The 20181-nt window shown below is 32.9% G+C and overlaps 1 protein-coding gene and 1 pseudogene across 1 annotated transcript; one reads left to right on the top strand and one right to left on the bottom strand.

Moving 5' to 3' along the window:
* The first annotated feature begins 1345 nt into the window (after nt 1-1345).
* The window catches only part of LOC112030218 (endochitinase-like), a 31350-nt pseudogene continuing 12514 nt past the window's right edge, over nt 1346-20181 (top strand).
* On the bottom strand, nt 14479-19154 carry LOC136064843 (endochitinase-like; the record flags this gene model as incomplete). Its single annotated transcript, XM_065767151.1, has 3 exons — nt 14479-14773; nt 15449-15513; nt 18882-19154. Coding segments are annotated over 3 exons (633 nt in total), but the record flags the coding sequence as incomplete, so codon positions are not given.

The raw sequence follows: 20181 nt of genomic DNA, 5'->3' as shown, positions 1-20181 counted from the left end.
TTCAAAGGGATCATAAGCTTCTTTGCAAAGCCACACAAAAATATAAGCCAAGAAAACAACCACACACATTGCCATGCACAATTGGAAGTTTTTTTTCCCTAACTTAACCCATGCTAGGGGTTTACTGGACTTCAACTTCCTCTACGTCGCCACACACTTTAGGAAAAATTTAGAACCAAAACTATTTTCACCACAATTTTATTTTAATAGATTGTGAGTGGCTGAAAAAATTAGTAAATTTATGTAAAAGTAATAAATAACTACTCATAATACACTGTATTAAAGTTGCAAAAATAGTAGTAATCCTAAAATAATTTTACACATTCATGGGCTAGCAGTATCTCTACGACATGCTATAGTTCCGCATGTCACTCCCCTCATAATGCCACATCAGCTGGCACACTAGCCTATCACATTTGACACGTCATCATCCATACTAGCACCTTTGAACGTTGACTTTGACCAACTGTTTCCTACTTGATTTTTCACACTAATCTAAAATTGTCACTTTGTTTTTGCATTTGAACGTTCTAAATGGCCCAAAACGATGTCAGTCACCCCATCACAATTGGGCCTTAAGTTTGCACAACTTTATCAAATATTGCATGCTTTGGTGACTCATATTTCATTGGCAATTACAAAGTGCCAGCCAAGAAGCTTGATGAATCTACAAAAGGCAATGCTTAGATCGATCATTTGCGAAGTCAGCCATATTTAGTTTTTCAAACAATTTAGTTTCGTGCTTTGCGAAATGAGTTTTTGCTAGCAAATATCATCTCTATGAATCTAAGAAGATGTTTGCGTTCATCCGAGATGGCTAACCCCAAAGAAAAAGTTGCAAGCATGCATATATAAGATATTTGTTAAATAAAATTTTACTATAAAAATTTTAAAACCCTATAATTATTAATCGACACCACTAATTATTCTCAATCTAACCCAACTCATCCAAGAAAAATCCCAATATAATCCAGTAAAAACAGACCCTAATCAATCACATATACCAATTTATAGAACCTAACGAAAACTTAAAAATCTGAAAAACAAAAAAATATAAAAGATCCCTTTTTTTTTTTTGCCTGATGAATGACATGCATGCATAACGCCTTATCTCTTTCATATTTTTTGTTGTGGAGGAAGAAGATAATTTTCCCACACCTCGTAACGCCTTTTTGCTGTAACGTATTTCAGCCATGATGAAGTGGTTCCTACCAAGGAAGTTCATAACACTTATCCTATATGAGTAGTGCTTTCATGACAAAGTATAGGTAGCGAACTGTTACTAGTTTTCATCTGAATCTACCACAAATCATATTGCTGTATGCACACTCTCAAAGATAAGAAAATGAAGCTCTTCTCTTTGATATTCCTTTTCTTTGCTGAATTCTTGCTTGGAACCTCAGCATACGAATGTGGAAGACAGAAGTTGGGTGCTCTATATATGTCCACATGGGTTATGCTGTAGTGGATTTGGATGGCGTCGCAATACAAGTGAGTACTGTGGATTTGGTTGCCAGAGCCAGTGCAATCCTAGTGCACCTCCTAGACACCCCAAACGACCTGGTATACCTCCATCTGCTACTAGTGATACTGATTATGGCAATGTTAGCAGCATCATCAGTGCTTCTCTTTTTGACCAATTGCTCAAGTATCGGAATGACCCGCGATGTGAAAGTAATGGATTCTACACTTAAAATGCTTTCATTGCTGCTGCTCGATCTTTCAATGGCTTTGGTACAACTGGTGATGTTACTACACGCAAAATGGAGATTGCGGCATTCTTGGCTCAAACCTCTCATCAGACCACAGGTAATTAGTAGCATTCGAGTTGTTAAGTCATTTCAGTAGGCGCATAGAAACAACATTTTTCTTAATTTTTTTTTCATAACCATTTACACTTTACACAGCTTCTTGTGATTACTGATTAGTACATATAATTAGAGTGGTATTAATGGTAAAGCTCCATTCTACTACTACAAGAGTTAGGTACTTTGAATTAAATAATGTGTTTGAACTTGGTGAGAAAGTATAATTAAGTATATGTCTTTAATAATTAGTTTGTTTCTCAAAAAAAAAAAAAAAATACTTTGTACAAATATAATCTTCTATTTTATTTAATTTTTTTGAATATAAAATTTGGTAATTATGGTAGCTATAAGCATTATCTATTACGATTCTATTTATATATTAATTATCTATTTTACCATTTTAAGAAAAATGACATGACAAGATTTTATTTAAGGAGGTGTAAAATGAAGAGAATCTATATAGAATCTGTATAAAATATAATTTCATTTTAAAAAATATATGTTAAAATAATGATATGTAAATTGTAAGACAACAAAGGCTAATGACACATATTGTGAGATAAAAATAAATTTTTTTTAAAAAACCCTCGAACTTCGTCGTTTATATATACTAACTTAGGCATTTACACGATTCTCAAAAAATAAAAAATAAAAAAATAAAAAGCTTATAGCCCTACATCTGCAATGGAGCAATTAAATATGACCCGGCCCAATTAGGTACACATACATGGGATTACTGATTACTGATTAGTACATATAATTAGAGTGGTATCAATGGTTAAAGCTTCATTCTACTACTACAAGAGTTAGGTATTTTGAATTAAATAATGTGTTTGAACTTAGTGAGAAAGTGTAATTAAGTGTGTTGTTTAATAATTAGTTGTTTCTAAAAAAAAAAAAAAACTTTGTACATTATAATCTTCTATTTATTTAATTTTTTTGAATATAAAATTTGGTAATTATGGTGCTATTAATAAGCATTTATTTACTACGATTCTATTTATATATAATTATCTATTTTACCATTTAAGAAAAATGACATGACAAGATTTTATCTAAGGAGGTGTAAATGAAGAGAATCTATATAGAATCTGTATAAAATATATTTATTTTAAAAAATATATGTTAAAATAATGATATGTAAATTGTAAGACAACAAAGGCTAATGACACTATATTGTGAGATAAAAAATAAATTTAAAAAAAAAAAAAAAAACTCTCCACTTCGTCATTTATATATTAACTTGTAGGCGTATAGCCCTGCACGATTCTCAAAAAATAAAAAATAAAAAATAAAAAGCTTATAGCCCCTACATCTGCAAAGGAGCAATTAATATAACCCGCCCAATTAGGTACACATATATGGGATTTTTATTTTTTTTATTTTACCTGGTAAGTAGTAGACTATACATATTCATAGTATTACACAAACGTATAATAATAAATTCATGTTAAGTGTTTTTATATTTGCTAAGTGTTAAGGGAAATTGATGCCTCTGAATAAAATATGAGAAGAAAGTTAAGCCGAAACTCAACGATGGACTCTTGAGATGATGCCCAAAGGCTTTTGGCGTGGTGATAAGCCTATCTGCAAAAATAAGGGCTGCACGTTGACGAAATAACAACAAAAGCCCAATAAAATTACTTCACAATAGTTAATTAGTACATTAGTGGTCCTGTTTGATAAATAAGAAAAATAAATTATCCAGCAGTAGGGTGAAATTACACTTAAAGTCAAGCAGTCTATTATTAAATAGATTTAAGAAAGTGTTTATTTTTGAAGTCCTTGTGTGTCTTGGTCAAGGGGTCTATTGTACCTTCAACCATCATTATATCAATGAGGAAGGAAGAATTTCATGTTACAAATACATTATATCCTTAATAGTAAAACAAAAAGTAAAAATAACGGTTCATGGTGAAAAGAATGGGTTATTTAGCATGGTGTGAAGGGAGAGAAATATTCCAAATCAATGCAGCAGAGTGTTGAACTAAGATTCTTGAGGAAATATATGTGGAGCATGAATGGGGTAGTGTAGGCATTTTGAGTGAGTGGGTATGTAAGCTTGTGTGGTGTGATGGAGTTAATGTTGAAGCTAAGTTTTTAATGGGTAAAGGGTTGTTTATGATTGATTAGGAAGCATTTATAGGCTTAGAATATGCTGAAAAGGAAAAGAAATCTGTGAGCTAAGTGAGTGTGGTCTAAGGGAAATGATTTATGAGCTTGGGGAGAGTTAAACTACAAGCAAAGTGACAAGAATAATAGAAATTTCAGAGGAGTTGGTGTGTGTTTTGTAGGCTAGTGTGCTTATCCTTTTATAGTAGTGTTTAGGGAGTATTAATTAGCAAAAGTTTTGCAATATATAAACTTATTTAATATTTGCATTAATTACTATTGTCTTACATTAATAAATGCGCATTGTTAATTTTCTAGCATTAAATAGACTTGTGTATAAAATGTACCCACATTAAAATATAGGCAAAAATGCAATTTATACATGTTAATCCGCCCAAAAATTATTTTAGTCATTTAAGTTTGAAGTTAGTCATTTTAGTCCAATAAATTTTCTCAAAATAATTTTAGTCCTTTAAGTTTGAAATTGATCATTTTAGTCTAGTAACTTTACCCAAAAATTATTTTAGACTTTTAAGTTGATCGTTTTGAGTATTTTTGGATAAAGTTACCCGACTAAAATGACCACTTCAATTTAAAGTTTCAAAATGTTTTTTTGAGCAAAATCACCATACTAAAATGCCCAACTTCAAACTTAAAAAATCAAAACAGCTTTGGGCAAAGATAGCTGGTAATTAATTGTCATAGTTTGTGTAAATTGTGTTTTTTCATTAAATATACATGGTAATTAATTGTAATAGTTTAGTTTTTAAATGTCTTTCAATATACATGTTTGCTTAAAAAACTGATTTACTATAGTTAAAAAAAGAGGAAGAACTAGGGCAGTAAAACATATTTTTCTCGTTGCTAGTTTTCTATTTGGCGCTGAGTTTTAAAATTTAAGAGTCAATGATGTTAAAAAAAAAAAAAAAAAAAAAAAAAAAAAAAAAAAAAAAAAAAAAAAAAAGGCAAACATTAGCAGAAGCGTTAGTTTTGTGGGTGAGTTCTGTTAGTTTTTGTTTGAAATTTAATGAGATGACATTGGGTTTTAATTTCCACGGTACGTTTATTAGTGGGCCAGGTGATGTGGCAACTTGTATTTAAAACAAAAGGAAATATCTTGTTAAATTTTTATTGAGGTAAGCTGGACCCACCAATTAGATAGAGGCAATTCAAAATTAGATATGAGATGGTTGAAATCTATTGATCATATTTATTACCATATCAGTTTATAAATTTTATGTAGTAAAAGTTGCAGTATTATTATTATTATTTTTGGATGGGTTAAGATTCAACCATAGTGAGCTTAACATATAGTAATTAACAATTTTCGTCATCCACCACAAGTCAATGAGAACGAGTGGTGAAAAATTGCAGTTGCAGGTCTCACACGACACTTCTAACTTCTAACTTTAAACTTCATATATAGCATAATTGTTTAAGTCAGAACCAATTGTATGTTTTGTCTGCAGTTTTAGTCTGGTAGTTGACAACTGGCCCTAGTTTCCATCACATTCTTACATTATGTTCAGACTAAAGATACAATTCTTCAAATGTATATTAAATTCTACAATTAATATGCAATTTCATTGGCTAATAAATTGTCTTTGAAAAAAAAATAATTATTTGTGTTATACTGGTTAATAAAAGTATGCAACTATAATTTTTTAATCTATCTATATACATTTAAAAGTTTAAGTGTAACATTTATTATTATTACGCTCTTATTGAGCCACATTAGCGGCTACACCATCTACCTATTTCTAACCATTTTTCGCCACTATTTCCAACCATAATGTCTATTTTACCTTTTCATAGTTCCGCTACTCGCAACCTTAATGTCACTCTTTATCTATCCATTCTTCTTTCTTTTATTTTGACTTTTCTTATCTCTATTCTATTACTATAAATTTGTCATTTTCTCTCCCATTCTACACATATTTTTTCACACAAAAAAGGTCATTACTCTCTCTCTCTCTCTCTCTCTCTCTCTCTCTCTCATGTTTTATTTTTGTGTAATTTTTTTATTTTTTGTATCTCTGTTTGTTTTTAGACCCCTTAAAATACAACCAGATTAACCTAGTTAATTAGTCAAGTGATTACTTAGTCAAATTATCAGATCTAAGTTAACACAAATATATCATATCAATGTAAAGTGCGGAAAATAAAGAACACAAAGATATGATGACCCAGGAAAATCAAAATAGTAAAAAACGTGGGGAGGATTTAATTTAGCTATCCTCAAGGTAAAACTGAATCCACTATGAAAGAATTGAAGTTTACACAATAGCGACTTAGACCACTAATATCTTATTGCTACCTCGAGTAGGAAATTCACTACCACAACCACGTGACAACTTCGATTCCAAGGATTACTTATTTCTTAAATTCCCAGCAAGTACAAGCACTCCCGCTTGTGTATCTTTAAGCTCTTGAATCTGCAACTGAATTGATTATCAAGTTCTTGATATAGTCTTGATTCTTGATAACCCTAAGTATGTGTGAAGGCAAATACCTTTAGATCTCACAGAAGATTCACACACACAGCATAAAGAGCAACCTCAAAACGTGGTTAGGGTTTTCCCTTTTATACTTAAGACAAAACATAAAACCCTACACGTCAAATGAGTTTGGGCTGAGTTGGAAATTCTGCAGAAAAAACAATCTGCATGACTTTCGATCGGTCGAGTCTAATTCTCGATCGATTGAGCTAGACAAATTTACACAGTAAATCCTGCAACAACTCGATTCCAACTTTACATAAAAAACATATACTTTGAGCAAGTCTAAACAAGACTAAAATGTTTTGATCATGATTTGCCAACATTACAAAATGAAGTTCTAATATATTTGTTTCTAATTCCTTAGAACCTAACAAACTCCCCATTTGGCAATCCGTGACAAAACACAAACTAAACAAAATGCTCAAAGTTTACAAACAACAGCCCATTACAAAAACATTGCCCAACAAAACAAATTCAACATAACTACTATCTATCAGTTGCAAGTGTAGACTGTAGCATGACTAAATCAACTTGTATATTTCCTAAAACACTCAACAAACGCATAAACGCATGTGTGGAAAATACAAGCAAAACAAAATAACATCTTGATTTCACAAAACACAAAATAAAGACATATATCATGAATAACCTCATAAATATAAATCAATACGCAATGTGAAACAAGAAACATATATAATCAATGTATCTCCTCCTATCATGGACAACCCAAACAAAAAAAAACATCACCTAGATACAATCTATAGCTCTACAGTTCCAAAATACAAAAATCTCCCCCTAACAACAAAAACTCATTTACAAGTGATTTGCCTAGCTAAAAAACATTTTACCCACTTGTGGTTTAAAAAATGATACTTTACCCACCTGTGGTCCTATCTGTTTAATAGTCTGTTGCCCACCTATAGTCTTGTTGTTACTCTAACACCATTTAACTTAAGAACATAATAGAAACTAAATCAAAACACCGAATAATACTTGCTTGGAAAAAAAAAAAAAAAAAACACCCCTCCAACTATGCATTTTTAAATGCATACATCGGATCACAAGTGATTTCTTTATCTTTTAATATTTCAAAAGACATTAATATTTTAGAGCATTCATATTAAACATGTTAAAAAATATAGCATTTACTAACTCAGAACACTATTTTATCTATTTTAACACCCTAGTTTATAATACACTCAACATCGAAGGTTTTTTTTTTACCACTTTCATTGAAATATTATTTATTTAATTCTTTTTATTTTCAATCTCATCTCTTCCTCTCTCTTTCTATATCTCTCTTCTCCTAGACAAAAACACCCAACCCATTGCAAACCCAACTCACTGCAACTACCCACACCACACCCACACCCACTGCCACCATCCACCACCGCTCATACCCACTGCCATAGTCACCACCACTCACAACCTCAACCACCGACCACTAAAATCACAAACAAAAACAAACCTAAAACCAAATCACAAACCTAAAATCAAATCAAATCACAAACTCAAACCCACACCCACTGCCACCAGCCACCACTACCACAGCCACAACAAACCCACACCGATCAAAACGCAACAAACCCACCCCAAAAAAAAAAAAAAAAAAAACCACACCAATTAGAACGCAACAAAGTTTGTCTTGAAGGAATTGTGAGGAGGAGTGATCCAAGCCACTCTATCACACCTAGCCTTCTTCACTAGAACAACCTTGCATAGATAAGATTTTTCTTCAGATCAAGCTTACCAAATCCACAAAAGTCCTAGCAGAAGTCTTTGCCTAATCAACCTAACCAAAATTCTGCTACCAAACAAGTTTCACAAAATCATATTCCCACATCACTGATTCATGCTCCTTTAAACAAAGAGGACAAGATGACTTAGATAAGATTTTATGCTGTCGGGGAGATAAACACCTTGGGGAGCTTTCTTGAATAATTAATATAACATAGAGACACACTTCAACCCAAAAGGCCTAAGCCCAATGGATATGTGCTTAATTATGTTATATTAACCACTCATTCTTCTCATCTTTATTCAATGTGGGATTTCACTCACATGTGTAACCCAACAATCTCCCCTTCACGTGTGATTCTACCTTTCTATGGGCTTCAAGACCCTCTTTGTGGGCCATGAATAAGTCCTATTCACTCCCGCTTGCCTAATGGGCTTTTCACTTCATCAATGCATCATCCATGGGTCTCTCGTATGCCATCCATGAGAACCACGTATCAACCCCGCACGCACATCCATGGGAACCCCGCACATCCATATCCATGGAAACCTCACATCTCATCATTGTCTAGCACCATTGGCAATAATACTCCTTTGTTGGGCCTTTTCCAAGATCGTTTACGTGGGCTTTATGGGCTTGCTTGGTGTAATATATCGTCCCTGCTTTAACTGCGAAATGGACCCGCCCTGCTCTATTTGAGAAAGGGCTTCAAGTACACACACCCCATTCCCGCTCCAACTACGAAAGGAACTTCGATAACTTTGCCACCTTTGCCCCACACATCCATGGGCTCTGATACCACTTGTTGGGGAGATAAACACCTTGGGGAGCTTTTTTGAATAATTAATATAACATATAGAGACACACTTCAACCCAAAAGGCCTAAGCCCAATGGATATGTGCTCAATTATGTTATATTAACCACTCATTCTTCTCATCTTTATTCAATGTGAGACTTCACTCATACGTTTAACCCAACATATGCTTTATTAGATTTGCCTTTAGTTGGCAAAGCATCAACACACAAAAAAAAAAAACCCATAAACTAGAACCACGGAGGCTTGGTTCAGTGGTTCAAGGCAAGGGCAAGATGGCCTGGGGCGAGAGGACTGGCGGTGTGGGTTATAGCCAAGGAGAAGCAACATAAGAGAGAAAGAGAGGAGGTGGCATATGTGAGAAGAAAGAGAGAGAGGAGAGGATGCGTGTGAGAGGGATTAAAAAATAATATTTCCTTTTAACATTTAGCTATAAGGTACTCAGGACAGAATTTTATTGCAAATTAAGGAATCCATCTGGGTAGAAATATCAAAGATTAAAAGAAGGTATTAAATAAGACATTATTGAATAATAAAGAAATTGGCTTTGGTGTCATCATCATGGTTTTGCTTTTCATACATCATTCAAAGATTTTAAAAATCCACCTGAAGACCATTTCAATTTATGGGATTTAATAGGAGACCAAACTTAAATACACAAATATGAATCCTTCAAAGATTTACCAAACCATTCTCAAGGAAACACAGAGCCTAACCAAACCAACCACCACACTTTTTCTTCTTTCTCTATGAATTGATAAGAAAGAAACATGTACAAAGATCAGTTCATATATTACCAAAAAATTCTGCAATTTCAAAAAATAAAAAATAAAAACCCTAGGTTAGAGAATGTACCTTGAATTTAACGCAAGAGGGAAAATCTTCAAAATCATTCACAGGGGTTCTGATTGGAATGGTAATCGAAATGATGATGGGAATTTCACATGTTGATCTTGGTGGAGTGGATCAAAATCGAAGAAAGAGGGTGAAGGGGTGGCCTCGGTTAGTTTCTCTAAGATTCAGTAGTTTTTCGTCACACAAGTCTTCTCACCACCTCTCATAGCTTTTGTTTGATTTTTCTTTTTTTTGACATAATACATAGTTATTTTGGAAGTGAGATTTTGAATTTATATCAAAATATAATCTTGGCTATGTATTTGAATGTGTTTATCAACTATTAAAACCGCTCAAGATGAATATGTATAGACAATATTTTTGTTTTAATTTTTCATTTAGTTATAACATCAAAATTAAAGTAAATGAAGATATAAAGTTAAAACTACCTAAGATGAATTTGTAAAGCCAATATATTTATATATTTAATATTGTCAAAAAATTAAAACAAAAAAATAATAAAAAGATAATAATGTGGCCAATGATGTGGTGGATGAAGAGGCTCAATTGCAGTGTAGTAACAATAAATGCGATTTGAAAGTCCAGTTAAAGTCAATTAAATCCTAATAAATGAAAGTGTATGCAGTCAATTATTTTTTTTTTTATCACGTTTTCTTTATGTTGTTATAAAAATTATTTTCTTCATTTTGATAGGTGAAGTGTTCAATTTTAGATAGAAAAGTATTTTTTTACATATTATTTTAAATATTAAATTTATAACATGGTATAATCTCTTAGGAATGTCTAAGAAAAATGCAGTTTGAATATCATGTATCTATATTAGTAAACAAACTCAATCAATAGTTTGAAGCTACTCCTACAATAAGAAAAGTTTATAAATATGATAATATATTTTAAGAGAATGAGAAATTTGAATAATATATTTGAAACTTTAACAGTTTGGTTGTAAAGGAAAAAAAATTAGGAAAATATAACACACAATAACATAATTTAGCAAAATATGGACTGCCTAAAAAATGAATAATATCAATCAAACAAATCCAAATAATAAAATGATGATATATATTTTGAGATAGATAAATGAAAAATAATTTTAGAAATTGTTTAATTTTTTGGGAGAACAAATTATTTCCCACAAAATTTAGAAAAACAAATTATATATTATATCATAACTACAAAATAATTATCTATTCCTACGCATCGCATGAGTTTAATTAAAAAACCTAAAGTTCAATAACTAAAAAAAAAAAAAGAAAAAAAGAAGAAAAGAAGAAGAAGAAGTTACCTTGGGTGAGCCTACTATCACCTATAGAAAGCTGCCTTTACTTAGTGTCAAACATAGAAATGATAAAAAAGTTCACCATTTTTGAATTATAATATGAGTATTAGATTAGATTTTGATATAAGCTAGTGGGTTTTGGTGGGAATACATTAATTAATGTTGACCGTGGCTTCATATGATATAACGCCCTTTCACTAGATATGATTTTTTAAAATAATTCAGGTGCAATAGTGATTTGCTAGTTCTTTCTCAAAAAAAAGGAAAAAAAGAAAAAGTGATTTGCTAATTACTATTGTACTTCATTTAAATTTCCTATAAATGCTCATCACTTAATTTGCATTCTCTTGCATAGCAATGAGAGCCTATGAGTGCTAAACATAGTTAATAAGGAATTTTCAAGGGGTCTTCCTTTCTTTGCATCATGTTCATGCGTGTGCTTTTCTTAGTTTCCCTGTCTCAGCTTATACTGACTCATTCTTCTCCTTATATACAGTCACTATGCCATGATGATGAGAGTTCAGCCTTGCTGCAATTCAAAAACAGTTTCAGCATAAAAGGGTCTGAATCTAGTGACCCATCGGCTTGTCCCAAGGTTGTATCTTGGACACTAGACGGTCAAAAAATTGATTGTTGCTCATGGGATGGTGTTATTTGTGATGAGGACACAGGTCATGTGATTGAACTTGATCTGAGTAGCTGCAATCTTTATGGTTCAATCAATTCCAATAGCAGTCTCTTCCATCTTGTTCATCTTCAAAGACTCAACCTTGCCTTCAACAATTTCAACTACTCTCAAATCCCATCCCAGGTAGGCAATCTTTCAAGACTAACATATCTCAATCTCTCTTCTTCTATGTTATCTGGTGAAATCCCTTTTACCCTTATGAACCTGACAAAATTGACTTTTCTTGGGCTTTCGTCCAACAATTTTGAAGGCCCAATTCCAAGCTCAATATTCCAACTTTACAATCTTGAGGTTCTTGACGTTTATGATAATAACTTGAATGGCATCATGGAACTTTGCATGTTTCTTAATATGAAAAGCCTAGGCATGTTGGATCTTTCTCATAATGAACTGTCATTACTCATTGATGAAACATGTACCAATGCCACTCCACCAAAGATTTATGGGTTAGATTTGGCTGCATGTAACTTGATTGAATTTCCAAATTTCCTAAAAAACCAAGATGGTCTACAGTGGCTAAGCCTAGCTTACAACAACATTACTGGCCATATACCTGAATGGATGTGGCACATAAGTAGAGAATGTCTAAGTGTCATGGATCTTTCTTTCAACAATCTCACAGGCTTTGATGGTCAAGTTCCATTTCCTCTTCCATGGACTAATCTGGCCATTCTAGACCTTAGCTCTAACCAGCTCGAAGGGTCACTTCCTATTCCACCATCCTCCACTTTGCGCTATAATATTCCAAACAATAAATTGAGTGGAAAAATTTCACAATGGATTTGCAACATGACTTCTATTCAGATGCTTGATTTGTCTAGTAACAGCTTAAGTGGTTCACTTCCCCAATGTTTGAACAAGTTTGGTGATTCTTTGTTAGTGCTTAATCTACAAAAGAACAAACTTGAGGGAAGCATTCCACAAACTTGGGCAAAAGGAACCCAATTGCGGATGATAAATTTTAGTGAAAACAAATTCCAAAACCGTTTACCAACAACATTGGCCAATTTAATGATGCTAGAGGCTATTGATCTTGGTGTCAACCAATTCAATGATTCTTTTCCCTATTGGTTTGGAAATCTTCCAAACTTAATGGTTCTCTGTTTAAGGTCTAACAAATTCAATGGCCCAATAGTCATTCCTAATGCTGAGTATAAGTTTCCCAACTTGCGAGTCCTTGATCTTTCCAACAATAACTTTTCAGGAAAGTTGCCACTAGAAATATTTCAGAATTGGAAGTACAGGGATTTTGATAATGAAAGCCCTTTAACATATATTCATGTGAAGACAAATTTTACCATACCAAAAGGTAGTTGGAATTATCATTTGTCTTATGATTACAATTACTCAATGGAAATTACAAACAAAGGCATGAATATGGTATACCAAAGGGTCCAAGAGCACTTTACAGGTATTGATATGTCAAGCAATAGGTTTGAAGGAGAAATCCTAGAATCAATTGATGATTTAAAGGTGCTTGATTTGTTCAATGTTTCCAATAACATCCTTAGTGGCAATATCCCATTTTCATTGGGAAATCTTGTAGACTTGCAATCATTGGACCTTTCTATAAATAGACTCTCTGGGGAGATCCCAAAACAACTAGAGCAACTTAATTCCTTGGAATATTTCAATGTCTCTTATAATCATCTCACGGGACTCATACCAAATGGGCAACAATTTAATACATTTCAAAACAATTCATATGAGGGAAATTCAGGTTTGTGTGGGAGCCCCTTGACAAATAATTGTGATAATATTGATACTTCGTTACATCCAGCCTCAATCTCAAAGAATGGTGAAGATTCAGATTCTCCATTTGAATTTGGTTGGAAAATAGTTGTGATTGGGTATGGATTTGGTACAGTTGTTGGAGTGATTATTGGGCATGTTGTGACTGCAAGGAACCCTGATTGGTTAATGAAGACATTTGGAATGAAGCGACTCTTAGGAAAAAAGAAAAAAAAAAGGTCAGTGGGAGGAGACATAGAAATTGATTTAATCAATTTGGACAAGAATCTTCCAAAGATGTAAATATGTAATTTCTTTTTCTTTCTCTCTCTCTCTCTCTCTCTCTTTTCTTTTTTCTTTTTTTCACTTTTCAACTTTTGGGTATATTTTGTGCTGGGGTTGCATCAGGGAATTTATGTAAAGAGTAATGGTTGACATCACCTTTTTGTGAATGTGAAGTAATAGCACTAGCTTGTATTCAAAATTTGTCGATTTTATTCATTCAGTTCCCAAAAAAAATCGAAATATCAATGTTGAACCAACACTAGGCTAGTTTTTAAGGCTGAAATTGTTTAATAAATAGCTGATGTCCTGCGCCATATACAGACTCCGTTGTTTCATTCTAAGTAATTTGTAGTAGTTTTCTGTATGATATATTATATGCGTATGACTCATCACCATATATACCCATTTTTGTTTTTGGAGACTATATACACTGTATACTGCAACTTCATTCTAAACAATTTCATTCATTTTACTGCTTGTAATAACATACTCAAAACTTTTTCTGCTAGGGAAAAATATTTTCCAACTAAATAAGATTGTCTCTTTATGTTCTCCTGTAGTACTTAGTAGTAGCATTACTACAATCCAAGTTTAAGCAAAGGGCCTTTGATTATAGCAATCCAAGTTGTTCCCATAGCATAGTCCCATAATGTCACAATACTTCTTTTAGAAACCGATCCAACTAGCCACCCTATCATCATGACCACGACCACATTCGAGGCCACCATTGATTATGTTGGTTATGACACCATAGCCTGGGACTCGACCAGTTGATCTATCTGCAGGAGATGGTGTCCATTTGCCAATGATGACATTGTGGCTTGATGGCTTGTTGCCCTGTGGTGTCTTCCAAAACCATATGGCTGTCTGAAATGAAATCACCATGTCTGTGGTTACACTATCTGGATTGTTTATCAAGTCCTCTCCGATTGCTTTACCTGCTGAAGCATAGTTGTAATTGCTGAAAAAGTCAAAAAGATCAACAGTCAATATCAGTGTGAAAAATATAGAAAGTTACCCAAACTATTGTGTTGACAGGACACCATAATTATTGTTGACATAGCCCATGATCTAAATATAAGTGAAATTGCTGAATCATCAAAGTTGAAATTGTGAATTATTATATATTGTAGTTACATCACATGTGAGGAACTCATACAATCATCAAAGTTTGATAGCAGAATTCAATTTGACTTGGTACTACTAGCATCTACAACCCTTGAACTTAGACAATCTTTGACAAATTCAATTCCTTTTATAATTTGTCTGAAAGAATGTGAATTGATTTAAATATATTTTGAACTGTACATTTTTAGACCCTTTAAAACACAACCATATTAACCTAGTTAATTAGTCAAGTGATTACTTATTCAAATTAAATAGATCTAGGTTAACATAAATATATCATATCAATGTAAAGTGCAGAAAGTAAAGAACACAAAGACATGATGACCTAGGAAAACCAAACCGGTAAAAAACCTAGGAAGGATTTAACCTAGCTATCCTCAAGGTAAACCAAATCTACTATGAAAAAATTAAAGTTTACACAATAGCGACTTAGACCACTAACATCCTATTGCTACCTCGAGTAGGAAACTTATTACCATGACCATGTGACAGCTCCGAATCCACAGACTATTTCTTTCTTGGATTCCCAGCAAGTACAAGCACTCCCACTTGTGTATCTTTAAACTCTTGAATCTGCAACTGAAACGATCACCAAGTTCTTGACATAGTCTTGATCCTTGATAACCTTAAGTATGTGTGAAGGAAAACACATCTAGATCTCACAAAAGATTCACACACAGAGTATAAAGAGTAACCTGAAAACGTGGCTAGGGTTTTTTCTTTTATACCTAGGGCAAAACATAAAACCCTACATGTCAAACAGGTTTACTTTGAGTTGGAAATTCTACAGAAAAAACAATTTGCACGACTTTCGATCAATCGAGTCTAATTCTCGATCGATCGAGCCAGGCAGATTTACACAGTAAATCCTACAGTAACTCGATTCCAACTTTACGTAAAAACTCATACTTTGAGCAAGTCTAAACATGACTAAAACATTTTGATCATGGTTTGCAAACATTACAAAATGAAGTTCTAATACATTAGTTCATAATTCCTTAGAACCTAACATGAACTAATGTTAAGCAATTGGATATTCTGATAATGTGCTATTTAGTTTTCGTATGAGAACAACTTACCTAACTTTTTGTTGAAATTTTTTTGCGAAAGTAGTGTAGATAAAAAGTAAAAGTAAAATAAAATAAGTAGGTGACTCAAATGAGACTTACAAATAATAGAAAAAAAAAAAAAAAGAAGAAAAAGTAATAAGCTGGCTTATTAGTGCATTCCTAACAGTAGTGACAAATTGTGATAATGTCAATGAAAAATTTAATATAACATAATAAATTTCATAATTGTTAAGGTGACAAATTGTGATTAAGTGGTGATCTCATATAAAGGTGTTGCTGCAATAATCTCAATTTGTCATTTAATAAATTGTGAAATTTGTTTATGTCTAACATTGTTGGCTAGGGGTGTCAAATGGGTTTAAGGTGGGCATAATTCGGTTGGGTATATAAAACCCATTTACCCATTAAAACTTATTTAACTAATTGTTTATAACCCAAATCCAACTCAATCCAATTATTATGGGTAAACCCCAACCCACCCAATTACCCAATTAGTAAAATTACCAAAATGCCCCTAAAGTGTAAATGACCAAAGTACTCTAAAATCTTCAAAAATGACCAAAATACCCCAAAACCTCAAAATTACCAAAATAACCACGAAACCAACAAAATGACCAAAATACTCCTAAAACCCAAGTAAATGACCAAAATACCCCTAAAACCTAAAAATTACCAAAATACCACCAAAACCCAAAAAATGACCAAAATACCCCCCAAAACCTGAAAATGACCAAAATACCCTTGAAATCCAAAAAAAAAAAATGACCAAAATACCCTAAAAACCTAAAAATTACCAAAATACCCCCAAACCTACAAAATTACCAAAATACCTTTGAAACCTAAAAAATGGCCAAAATAACCTAGAAACCTAAAAATTGACCAAAATAACCCCGAAACCTGAAAATGACCAAAATACCCCCAAAACCTTAAAAATGGCCAAAATAACCACGAAGCCTAAAAATTGACTAAAATAACCACTTAACCTTAAAAATGGCCAAAATAACCACAAAGCCTAAAAATTGACCAAAATAACCAAGAAACCTAAAAATGGCCAAAATACCCCCTAAACCTAAAAAATGATCGATATACCTTCGAACCTAAAAATTAATTGAAATACCCCCTGAAACCTAAAAAAAATTACCAAAATACCCTTGAAACCTAAATACGACCAAAATACCCCAAAACCTATAAAATGACAAAAAAGCCCCTTAAACCTATAAGTCGATAAAAATACACCCTAAACCTAAAAAATTACCAAAATCCCCCCTAAAACTAAAAAATGACCAAAATACTCCCTAAACATAAAAAATGACCAAAATACCCCCTAAACCTAAAAAATGACTAAGATACCCCAAACCCCTATTTTGGTAATTTTAGAGGCTTCGGTTGTATTTTGTTCATCTTATAGGATTAGTGGTATGTTGGTCATTTTAGATATTTTGAGGGGTATTTTGGTCGTTTTATAGGTTTAGAGGTATTTTGGTCATTTTAGAGGTTTTCGGGTATTTTTGGTAATTTTAGAGGTTTCAGGTTATTTGTGGCCATTTTAGAGGTTTTGGGTTTATTTGGGTCATTTCAAAGGTTTAGGGGTATTTTCGTCACTTTAGAGGTTTGAGGGTATTTTGGTCATTTTTTAGGTTTCAGGGGTATTTTAGTTAATTTTTAGGTTTAGGGGGGATTTTGGTCATTTTATAGTTTTAGGGGGTATTTTGGTCATTTTTAGGTTTTGATATTATTTTGGTCATTTTTAGATTCCAGGGGGTATTTTGGTCATTTTTAGGCTTTAGGGTTATTTTGGCCATTTTTTAGGTTTGGAGGGTATTTTAGTCTTTTTTAGGTTTCGGGGGTATTTTGGTTATTTTTTAGGTTTCAGGGTTATTTTGGTTATTTTTTAGGCTTCGGGGTTATTTTGGCAATTTTTTAAGTTTCGGAGGTATTTTGGTAATTTTTAGGTTTCAGGGGGTATTTTGGTCATTTTTTGGATTTCAGGGGGTATTTTGATCATTTTTAGGTTTCGGAGATATTTTGGTCATCTTTTTGGTTTTAGGGGTATTTTGGCCATTTTTTAGGTTTCAATGTTATTTTGGTTATTTTTTAGGTTTCGGGGGTATTTTGGCCATTTTTTAGGTTTCAGAGGTATTTTGGTAATTTTTAAGTTTCGAGGGTATTTTGGTCATTTTTTGGATTTTAGGGGTTTTTTGGTAATTTTTAAGTTTCGTGGATATTTTGGTCATCTTTTAGGTTTCGAGGGTATTTTGGTCATTTTTTGGATTTCAGGGTTATTTTGGTCATTTTTAGGTTTCGGGAGTATTTTTGTAATTTTTTGGGTTTTAGGGGTATTTTGGTCATTTTTAGGTTTCGGGGGTATTTTGGTAATTTTTTAGGTTTTGACGGTATTTTGGTAATTTTTTATGTTTCGAGGGTATTTTGGTCATTTTTTGGTTTTGGCGGTATTTTGGTCATTTTTTTTTTGTTTCAGGGGTGTTTTGGTCATTTTTTGAGTTTCGAGGGGTATTTTGGTCATTTTTTGGGTTTCGGGATTATTTTGGTCATTTTTTAGGTTGAGGGGGTATTTTAGTAATTTTAGTGGTTTTATGGTATTTTAAAGTTGGGTGATTTGTAGAAATGATACTTGGATTAATTGGGTCTAATTGGGTACCCAATTAAAACCCAATAAACATTAATGTTAATTGGGCTTAATTGGGTTAATACCCATTTAACCTAACTAATAATTGGGTGAGTTTGGGTCTCTTTTAAGTGGTTGGGTTTAGGTGGACAAATGAGTTTAGGTTGATTTTGCCACCCTTAAATGTTGGCCAACCAATGATGCTGATCTCATGAGTCACGAATGTTTGAATATTCAAAGGGCACTTTCTTAAGCTCTCTATGTTTAAAAGATCGGGCAGCAGTGATGAAAGCATTGTAGGTATAGAACCCGTGACTGGGGCAGCTCTCATCTTTGCGATGTTTAAGCAGTTGGTTGATTATAGAGAGGCTAATGAGGCTGCCAATACCACCACCACCTCTAGGGGTTGGGGTTGGTTTGGAAGGTGTAGTTTTTGGCTTGCATTGACTCTGGCAACCATTTCCACAGTACTCAGTTGTGGAGCCACACCATCCATATTGGCTACAACATAGGCCATTTGGTCAAACTGCACCAGTAGCTTGTCTTCCACATTGTTCAGCCGAGGTACTTCCTAGCAAGAAAGCTAAGCTCAAGAGAATAAACGTGTAGGACTTCATTTTTTTGCTTTGTGAGTGAGAGTATGTGATGGCTTTCGTTAAATAGATGAGATTCAAGTCTATACTCTATATGTGCGCACGGTGCTGTTTTGCTTTGTCCCTTTTGATTTTTCTTGACAATTCGTTAATTAGTATTTAGTTCTAGTCAATATGGGCTGCTTGTCTTATTGATGCATTATGTGCATGTAATTTTTCTGGTATTGGCTGATGGAGCATGTCAAGTTCTGAGAAGTCTCAAATTATAATGTTAAAGATTGGAAAAGGAGACACAAATGGTGCCGCCTTAGATTGATCTCGCAGCAAATAACGACGGAATTAGCGGAATTAATTAGTTAAGAAATAACTTTTGCTCATATCATATAAGAGTTGGATCCACTGCATTTGACATGGATCAATCTTATAGCACAAATTAAATATTAGTATAAATCTAAAAGTGTATATGGTATTATGTCATTTAGGCTAAGTTCAGTTAGAAGGCTGCTGGATATGTTGTAAGGATAGCAGAGTGTGAGGATAGCAAAAATTTTACTTTTTCACCATGTGTGTTTAGTTGGGATGATGGAAAAAATGGAAGGATGTAAAACTAATATAAGTTTCTTTGTTTGCTTGAGAAGAAAAATGAAAGTATGGAAAAAAATACTTATATAAATTTACTCTTATACGATATTACATACTACATATTTGCTCAAATCGCCATCCAAGCTATGTCCATTCAAAGGGATCATAAGCAATGACGGTTCGAGGAATTTTGTTCAGGGGGTTATTAAGAAAGTTAAACTCACAAAATTTAATTAAAAAAGAACTTGAATATATTGAGTTATTGATCCAAAAAAAAAAAAAAAAAAAAAAAAAAAAAAAAAAAAAAAAAAAAAAAAAAAAAAAAAAAAAAAAAAATAAAAAATTTAAAAATTTTTTTTTTATTTAATTT

Source organism: Quercus suber, unplaced genomic scaffold (assembly GCF_002906115.3).
Source record: "Quercus suber isolate HL8 unplaced genomic scaffold, Cork oak 2.0 scaffold_779, whole genome shotgun sequence".
In the NCBI taxonomy this organism is placed as follows: Eukaryota; Viridiplantae; Streptophyta; class Magnoliopsida; order Fagales; family Fagaceae; genus Quercus; species Quercus suber.
Note: the sequence above shows the minus strand (reverse complement) of the source record. Positions and strands in the feature narration are given on the sequence as shown.